Source organism: Ictalurus furcatus, chromosome 12 (genome assembly GCF_023375685.1).
Source record: "Ictalurus furcatus strain D&B chromosome 12, Billie_1.0, whole genome shotgun sequence".
Taxonomy (NCBI): domain Eukaryota; kingdom Metazoa; phylum Chordata; class Actinopteri; order Siluriformes; family Ictaluridae; genus Ictalurus; species Ictalurus furcatus.
Window position 1 is genome coordinate 7,031,354 of NC_071266.1, and position 10,013 is coordinate 7,041,366.

Below are 10,013 nucleotides of genomic sequence, written 5' to 3' on the forward strand. Positions count from 1 at the left end.
CTTTATGGAGATATGACAGTATGGGGACACTAAAAGAAAACATCAGTTCTGGTCAAATGAAATTTATTATTTTAGGCACAAAGGCAGAAAGGCACATAATTTAAGATCACGTTGATGTTAAAAATAGAAACATTCTGTACAATTATAAGGACAATAGAAAATGCATTGTAATGACAAGAAAACTGTACACAGTGACTTACATCTTGTATGGAATACGAAATACATTCTACACACAACGCGGCCATTTTGATAATCGGCGGTAAGAGGAATATTTACATGTGCATGAATTATAAAGATGTGGCAAATTTCCTTTAAGCATGGAACAGTGCATGCTTTGAATGCTTTGTGGATTTGAATGCTAGCTTACCTAGGCTTTATGGTTTTGTTTGAGAAATGAAAAAGCCTGGATTATCATTCTCCAGGTTGATCTGGCTGCAAAGTCCATTTAGCCGACTGTAGAGTCTACAGGACTGAAAGATCTCTGACGAATGAAATTCTGGACCTTGCAAAATAATGTAATAACTTAAAAATGTAAAAAAGTAATATTGTTAGGCAAGGTTATTTACAAGTGCTTGAAAAAGGAGGCCTCCGCCTACCTTCAGAAATTCCCATAGGTGTTTTTTTTTTTTATAAACCTAGATTTTCCGCGGAGGTTCCTGCATCTGGCTTTGTCACAGGACTTAACCCATAATTCACACACCGCCTACTGCCTACCTGCTTATTCTCCTCTCTGCATACTGTAACTGTTGTGACTCAAGTCATCTGAGCTTTCTAAACAGTGATACAGGTTTAAAGCCAATGTTTGTATAGCAGTCCGATTTTGGGATGTCCATTACAGTAATCTGGCCCCCCATTAGGTGCCATCTTCAGGTGTTATTACCTCTAGGTTATGGTTGTCATGATTTTGATGTCTAAGCATACCTGATTCACAATTTAAGCACCTTTTTCAATCCAAGTCTCCACAGATCTGATGCCAGATTTCATTTACAGTCCCATAGGGGATACACTTTATATGTGTGAACTTGGGCATGCTCCGACTTTTTGTGTTGGCGGGATGCTGCCAGTGCAGTTTCTCACGCTGTTTGCCTTTAGACTTCTGTCAAAAGACTTGAGCAGGAAACTTATCAGAGCTCCCGTTTTACCTGTGACTGCTTGTCCCGAGAACGCTCAAGTGTTTGTTTAATTCTCAAAGGGTGCTAGTAGCTTCGGGCAATCTCCGGTGGAATTGCACCATGTTCCAGCACCTGGTGATACAATCAGTCTTTACAGTTTGACAGCTTTGATTTTTGGGGAGATGATTCGAATTGGGGAGGAGGTGCCATTCCCAGAAGAGATGGTGGTCTCAAGGCCACGGTGAATGGCTGTCTCAGCTTTGCTTAAGCTGCACTCCAGGAAGGGTATTCCGATCTTCTTTACCTGACCATCTTCGTTGATCAAACAGCGACGACAGAGAAGCTTAATAATGGCCTTGCGCATGTCCTTGCTTGTCAGTGTGTATATAATTGGGTTGATCAGCGAATTGATCATGGCCACCCCCAGAAAGTAGTCCGCCTTGAACAAGATGGGGCAGGTTCCAGTTTGGCATACAAAGTCCAGCAGTAAGAGCAGGAAGAGCGGCAGCCAACAGGCAATGAAGACTCCCAGGACGATGGTAACTGTCTTTAGCAGGGCCATGTACTGCTGTGAGCGGCGTGCCAAGCCCTTGCGCCGTAGGCTGCCCAACCTCTTCGTATTTCTCTTGACTGTGTGAAAGATGTGCCCGTATAGCACGACAATGGCCAGCAGGATAAAAATGAAGACAGTGACGCAGAACAGGACGTAGCTCTTGGCATAGAGTGGAAGCACGGTGGAGCACAGTTGTAGTTCCCCCATGCAGTTCCAGCCTATGATGGGCAGCACACCGAGCAACACGGCCAGCGCCCAGCTGGCACCAATCAAGGCAAACATGCGTTTGCGCTTGGTGCCATGATAGGGCTTCATCTTCACCATAGTGATGTGACGCTCAATGGCGATGGCCAACAGGCTGATGACTGATGCGGCGAGTGTGATGAAGACTCCACCCTCCCTCAGAAACCAAAGCAGAGGGGTCAAATTAAGAGTGTTGCGCCCTGACATGATAATATTGACCATGTATGTGAATCCGGCCAGCAGATCCGACAGAGTCAGGTTGCCTAGTAAGTAATACATGGGCAGGTGGAACTTCTTGTTCTTCCAGATGGCCACCAATACAATTGTGTTTTCCACAACAATAAGCAGGCAAATAAGAACAAATGCGATAGCTTCTGGTTTGAGCCCATCCTTATATCTGTCCTGTTTCAGTTTCCCTGTGTAATTATAGTGGTGTCGAATTACACTATTGTTATGGTAATCAGCATAAATGTTGAAGGGCCAATTCATTTTTTTTTTTTGATAGGCTAAATCTTCCTCACTGGGCTTTCAGTGCTGGATTACTGTTTAAAAGTCCTTTGGCTGGGCATCGTGCAGAAGTTGCTCAAGGACAAAGAGCTATTTTTGTTCTATGTTTGTCCATTTATGTTTTGTCTGTAAATTATTCCTTGTTTTCCAGTGGCATTATGTAGCGTCCCAACACTATTTACCCCACCAGAGGGCAGAAGAGCGCAACTCTGATTTCCAGACTCTACTTTCCAAAGCCCTATGGTGCCTAAACAAAGAAAAAACAATTAATGTGGATTCATGAAGAAAGTAGAATAAATGGAATATGGTGTGTGTGTGTGTGTTTATATATTATATTATATAATATTATACATTATATACCTGAAATCAGGTCACTACAGATGCTAAATTTAACATAGACTATGTGTTTATGTACGCTTCTTGAGAAATGTACACATTAGACTATTACATGAAAATATGAATTGGATATTACAGTAAAAAGGTTATTATTATACAAACTAACTGTCTTCAGAATATTTTGAAAAGCAGTTATTAAAGGCTAGCTTCAGAGTGCATGCTCAATGGTTAAATAAATGTCAAGTTTCCAAAAAAGAAAAGTAACTGGCCCATATATATATATATATATATATATATATATATATATATATATATATATATATATATATATATATGTATATAAAATGTATTTTACCATGTACATATATACATAGTACAATACAATAAATTCATTAAATACAATTCAATAAATACAATAAAATACACATACACATACAATAGAAGGTAGCATAAAATAACTGTATAACAAAATATTGCACACCACGCACACACATCATATATACATTGTTTATGTATGTATACATATATATATATATATATATATATATATATATATATATATATATATATATATATATACACACACACACATACAATACACAGTACTGTGCAAAAGTTCTAGGCATATGCAAAGAAATGCTATAGAGCAAAGATGCCTTCAAAAATAATGAAATTAAATATTTCTACATTTAAAAAAATACTATGAAGAGCAGTAAACAGTAATAAATAAAACAAAGTCAAAAAGTTAAAAACAAAGTCAATATTTGGTGTGACAAAAAAATAAGAATAAAAATAGTAGTCTCCGGTACAGTTTGTACAGTTTTATAAGGAAATGAGCTGTAAGTTTTATTGTGCATCTTGAAGAACCAGCCACAGTTATTCTGGAGACTTTGACTTTCGCACTTGCTTCTTATTTTTGAAGCAAAACTCAGCAGACTTCACTGTGTTTTTTCTGTGAAAAATGTCTCTTACATAATATGCTGCTTTCTTTACTGACATACAAACATTTTTCTATAACAGTTAATTTTGTGCTAGAAAACTAATGTTTGGAAATCTAAAATGTTTTTTTGTTTTGTACTGGCTTGATAATGTAGAAGTCATAAAATAAAAATCTATAACAAAGTTTATACAAAAAGTTCCATGGGATGGTTTTACAACAGGAAAATGCTCCAGGATTTTTCAGCATTCCTGTGCCTCACTCAGACACATGGTAACATTTTAAGATCTCAGGTTACACTCGCTGAAGTTCACTACCCGGGATTTCAACGGCGGAAAGTAGGGCTGCATAATGCATCTTATGTTAATCATTATTGTGATATTATCAGTCTTTTCTAGACATCTTATAAAGCTTCAAAGTGCGAGCAAAGTGCTAAAGTGCTCTCTAACCAGTCTACGAACTTTGTATTATGTGCTTTATCGACAAACCAGATGAGATTTTTGGATGAATTAAATGGAAATCATTTTGGTTCAGGACAATTTTGGACCACATCTCATGTAGGACAGTATGTTTCTTGTAGAATTCAAAGCATACTGAGATTGCACCGTGTGGCAATATGTAGGCGGTATAATGTTGAGTCTTTATAGTGATTTCGAATGTAAACTGAAACTTTCGTACTGGACTGTGTGGATATGCAAAGACTCCATTACATCCAAAATAATACACAAAATAAATAGAATTGCAAGAGCAATGAATTGCAATTTACAGCTCTGGAAATTTGAATGAAAGCTAGAAAGTTGAAGGTGTTGTTTAAATTCTTTCATTACACTGCCATTCAAGTAGCATAATCAAGAAATCCCTTGATTATTGTGTATTAATGCATACCAATAACCAATCAAATTCATTCGTGATTTTAGATGCCCTGATCTGATATTCAGTAGTGCGTCTGAATGTGACAGTTATGCAACAAGAGGAATCAAATTTTTTGCTATAGGACACCAAGCAAAACTTCTTTTCACAGCATATTTTTACACTGGTTAACTCATGAAGAAAAGAAAAATTGAGAAACATTTACTCACCGCAGTAATGAAGGCTGAAGGTGGTTAGTATTGTGCAGCATGTGGGGAGTGAAACAGAGTCGAGACAGACAAGCAGGTCACACGCTGAACAGGAGTGGGCTGGACTTGATCTCTTTCTCCTCCTGCTCTGTTTTCACCACACTCTTTGCACCCACTCTCTTCTCGTTCTTTGCTTTCTGCAGCAACTCTTCTCCCAATTTACTGGTTTGAACTGGATAAATCGAATGCAAACGAGACCATAATTCAACTTGAGATGTACTTAAAAAGACAACTAGAATTGCCATTAAACATGTAGCCTATATTTTCTGAGATGTTTTATTGCAGTTTGTTTTATTGCAGCTGGCAATAAAAATTTACTCGTTGTCAAGGGAAATTAAATGTACATAAATGTACTTGTACGCAAAATCAGCCAAGACATTCGGCGTCTGACCTTTGCTTTAGTTTTGCACTGAAACCCCAAGGCTAATGTAGCTCAAAAGAAAGAAAGAGCTGAGCAAAGTCCATGCTAACTAATTTAAGCCAGTCTTAAACCTGCTTTCGATACTGTATGTTTATATATACTGTTTATTTATATACAAATGGACAAAAGTTTCAACTTGTAGTTGAAACTGAAGCGCATAGTATATTGTAATTTTATGCATGCAGTTTGCACAATGCTTAACTGGTAGCTATAAACGTCTCTTACTTCTTAGCTACTTTAACCTCACAGCTTCAGTACAAAGCTAAAAACAAACCCAAACAAACAAAAAAACAGACTTCACACAAAAGACATGTTTTGTCTGTTTGACTATATTATTTGTTTTGTTTCGTCATGCACTCACAGAAAGCTATAAATCTGTATTTTCTGTGTCGCTTGGATGGATCCATTAAAATGAAACCTTTTGTACATTTAGTATGCATGAATACTGTATCTTTAAAAAATAATCGAAGGTGCTTAATTGGACCTAATTAAAGGGTCCAATTAAAGTAAAGCATAATAAGTGGTACACCACATGCACCATCCCATGTAAACGATACATACTAAAGGTACAAAAGATGTATACTTGATAGTACCACTTAAGCGACAAGAAAAAGCAGTTTTGTACCTTTACGTCATTCTTCAAACAATGTCCAAAAATACCCCCCAAAAGAGCCATATTTCATAAATGATCTGAGATTTTATGTTATTGTAGTAAATAACTATTCTCTGTGCAGATTAAAAAAAAAGTCTACAGTAGCTACTTCGTCAGACATTTTAGTTTAAAAAGTTTAGACCTTTAGTCCAGTTACACTAAAGGAAGAATGTTGTGTAGGGTTATAGTCTGTACAAAGCAGGAAAAAATGCAACCGCAGTCTAAAACTGAATAGATAAAAAGTAGAGCACCACCATATATTTGGTTGTTAAACGTGGTCACAATATTATTGACCTTTAGTGGTACTAATATAGCAAAAGGCAAGCGCTACACTCGCACACCAATTCACACACTATGGACAATTTAGAGATGCCAATCAGCCTACAACGCATGTCTTTGAACTGGGGGAGGAAACCAGGGTACCTGGAGGAAACCTTCGAAGCACAGGGTGGAGGCGGGAATCGAACCCCCGACCCTGGAGGTGTGTGGCAAATGTTCTGTATATACAAACACTGTATGAAAAAGATAAACATAATGATAAACAGGCCAATGCACTGCTTTTTATTTTGGTGCAGTTTTGCACTTGGCCCATAATTCTACTGTTTTTCATTAATGTGAAAATGAAAAATAATAATATTACTTTGTTAGAGCTTTCCGAATTACTGTTGAAAGTATATCGTTTTAAAGTGCTCTAGTAGTAGTTACAGCATGTCTGTCTTTCAATCTGCTTGTCACTTGGTGGTTTCATCTGCATGCAGTAACCTTCTCTGTAAAGTCAAGTTCAGTCTTGTCGTCATGCTTGCTCTCTTTATAGCGCTTGCGTATAACGCCTGGGTAACACAGCAGTATTTCCTGTTAGGAAACCATATCCCTGTGAGAAACATTACCATAACCAGTGCCTACAAGCAGTACCTGTTTACACACCTTTGTGTGTGTGTGTGTATCTATCTGTCTGTCAGTCTAGTTACAGTGTGCTGTCTGATCTGGATATCATAATTCACATTCTAATGAGATGGATGGGTATGTCTATCTGTAGTAGGCAGTAAACACAGGTTGACGGTTTAATCGGGTGACCGTTTAAGAGTAAATAGCCCTGCCTGTTTAATCAGTGTATTTGTTGTTCTGAATATCTGTTTGTTAAAACAAGTGGTACACCCCGAACCACGTGCATATCCATCCATACATCCATCCATCCATTTTCTATACTGCTTATCCTACTTAGTCGCGGGGAACCTGGAACCTATCACAGGAAGCATCGGGCACAAGATGGGGTACATCCTGGACAGGGTGCCAATCCATTGCAGGGCACAATCACATTCACACACTACGGACACTTTGGACATGCCAATCAACCTACGACGCATGTCATTGGACTGGGGGAGGAAACCGGAGTACACGGAGGAAACCCCGGCAGCACAGGGATAACATGCAAACTCGGCACACACAGGGCAGCGTTGAGAATCAGACTCTCAACTCTGGAGGTGTGAGACGAACGTGTTAGCCACTAAGCCACTGTGCGCCTACCCCTTGCATATTGATCTTTATAATTAGCACGTGATCTTCAATTGTGCAAAACATTTATTTTGTGATTTATTTTTGTGACTTTCATAGACGTGGTCTTTTCTCACTTTGGTTAACCGTTTCCTACATTACCTACAATGATAGTGATAGTGGCACTAGTGAGATTTTATGCTGCATTCGACTGAAAGTCGTAACTCATAATTTCTGATCTCCAACTAGGAAAAACCAAAGAAAATGCCCTCTCAGATTGGAATTCCTATTTGGGAACTTGGGACAGTTTCCTCAACTCATCAAGGCACTTCCTACCTTATTATGCTGTATTATAATCTAACACCGACAACACACTTCGATGTTTGAGAAGGAAACTGTACTTCACTCATCACAGTTAGCTGGCTAGTCTGTTGCTAACAAAAGACACGGACATGGAAGCATCCATGTTTTCTCCCAAATTTATAGCTTGAACACTACAGCAGCGCATTAGTCCTTTAGTCTGTCCAGCTCTCTCACCTCCTCTTCTGTACACTCTGCTGAAACAGATCAGCGTTCAAAGCTTCAACTTTCATATTATTTTTAGTCATTTCTACAATCTATTATTGTCAAAATGAGTTTGATTTTAATTTGTTGATGGCCACATACATGTGTGTAATATTTTCTTTTTCATTTCTCCTTACATTTTTTTTGTTTAAAATGAAAGTATTCTGCTTTCCTTTTTTCTATTATTTATATAGATTTTTCTCTTTCTTCCCTTCCCTTCTCACTCTCTCACTCTCTCTCTCTCGCTCGCTCTCTCTCTAAGGAGTGGCCTTAATAGTCCATAAAAATTTAGCGTTATACTTTATATATTTTAATAAGTCCTTATTTTGCTCCAATGACTGAGATTGTATGAGTTTAAATAAAACAAAAAAAGAATCATTTTAATGTTAATTTTAATGTCATATCACGGTTGCAATCTGTAGTAATCTTTGTCCAGGCTTAATGGGCAAATTTACAAGTCCAACTTCACTGCATTGATAACAATAAACTATTGCACGTGTGGATTTGACTAAATATCCATAACTTGTTAGATGTATGTTAGGTATGTTAGAAGGTTTCAGTTTTAGGGAAAACAAAAAAACAGAAGTGTGTTAAACAGAACATAACATTCACCAACAAAATCTGCCCCTGCTGAAGATAAGGGAAGGAACAGATTAGCTAAGCTTAGTTCTCGATGACATTTGGAGACCCTTTGGCTGAACCTGTGGTTGCTGACCACTCTCAACTGAAAAAAAAAAAAGTTTTGGCTTGACTTATTCAAGGGTCCCTTACCAGTGATAGAGACATACTGATAACCTCTAATCCACTGAGCAACAGAGAGTAGGGATTAGGTCTGGCTCCTCTCCTCTCACTAGACCTGTGTTTGGTCTGGGGATTGTAGAGTGTCGTACAGAAGACTCTGGTAAGATGGGAATGTCTGGGAATGTCCCACAACATTAAAGCAAATTTATCTTGTGTGATTAAAACATGTTATGGACTGGCCAGAAAAGCTCTTTTAATGCCAGACAGTGTATAAAATGTCCTCATATAACACTCATCATTTACCTAGGCTCTATAGTTTGTCTATTACAATTATCAATATGGAAGATGCTACGTGTGGAAGATGGTTGATGCTAATGGGATTAGCTAATCCACTTCAAATGGAAGCTTTTCTTAGTAATTGTAACACTTCCGGCTATGAACAGTTCTCCCCTCCTTCAGAGGGAACCGTCACCTGAGTATTAACATCACTTCCTGTCTATAGCTTTATAAGCGATGTGCTTCCTGGGTTACGTTGTGACGTACTGCCAGTATTATTCTGCCTTACTAAGCCATTTGTTCATGCTACCTATGCTCTGTGTTAGTGACCCTTTTGCCTGTTTTCTGGATTTTGCCTTTTGTCTTACATTTTGGATAATACTTCAATCTTCCTCTCTGTGTTTGAATGTGACCACGCTTCTGATGACAACCTTTGGAGTGTTTACTGTAGGCCCGTTGCTAATAAATCTCTGCAGTATGGATTCTAACCCTCCTCATGCTATGGCGTCCTTACAGTAATTTACCACCATCTCTAAGAGAAAAGTTAATATTCCTGATGTTTCTTTCTTTCTTTTTTTTGCCTCCACCATCAATCTGCAATTACACTGTCTATGTATATAAAAGACTGAGTAGTTACCTGCTAGCTAGCAAAACATTAACATCAGCCATTAGCTAGTTCATATTTCCCAGTTGCCTAGCAACAGGGACCTTGTGGCTTACCTCAGAGGAGAGTCATACAAACTTCAAAATGTGAATAATCACATGATTTACACATTAAATTTACACATGTAGACTTTTCTAGCTTGCTAGCTAAATCATTAGTATCAGTCGCTAGCTAGCTGATTGACTTCTTGCCTAGCAACATCGGCAACTTTTCCCTTACAGAAAAGTCACACAAATTTAACGTGAATAATTTACATTTACACATTTAATTCATAGCATCTTAATTACCGAATGTGTTTACTTGCAATCACATGCGGTTTCAGGTTAGTATAACGTGTGTATGTATGCACAAATAACATTTAATCACATGTAAAATATATGTTATTTTTCTGTAAGGGG

The 10,013-nt window shown here is 38.0% G+C and overlaps 1 protein-coding gene across 1 annotated transcript; it reads right to left on the bottom strand.

Moving 5' to 3' along the window:
• Positions 1-585: 585 nt before the first annotated feature.
• s1pr5b (sphingosine-1-phosphate receptor 5b) lies at positions 586-2,397 on the bottom strand. Its single transcript, XM_053638068.1, has one exon. It carries the CDS (start codon positions 2,395-2,397, stop codon positions 1,264-1,266), a length of 1,134 nt encoding a protein of 377 aa, XP_053494043.1. The 3' UTR covers positions 586-1,263.
• Positions 2,398-10,013: the final 7,616 nt, after the last annotated feature.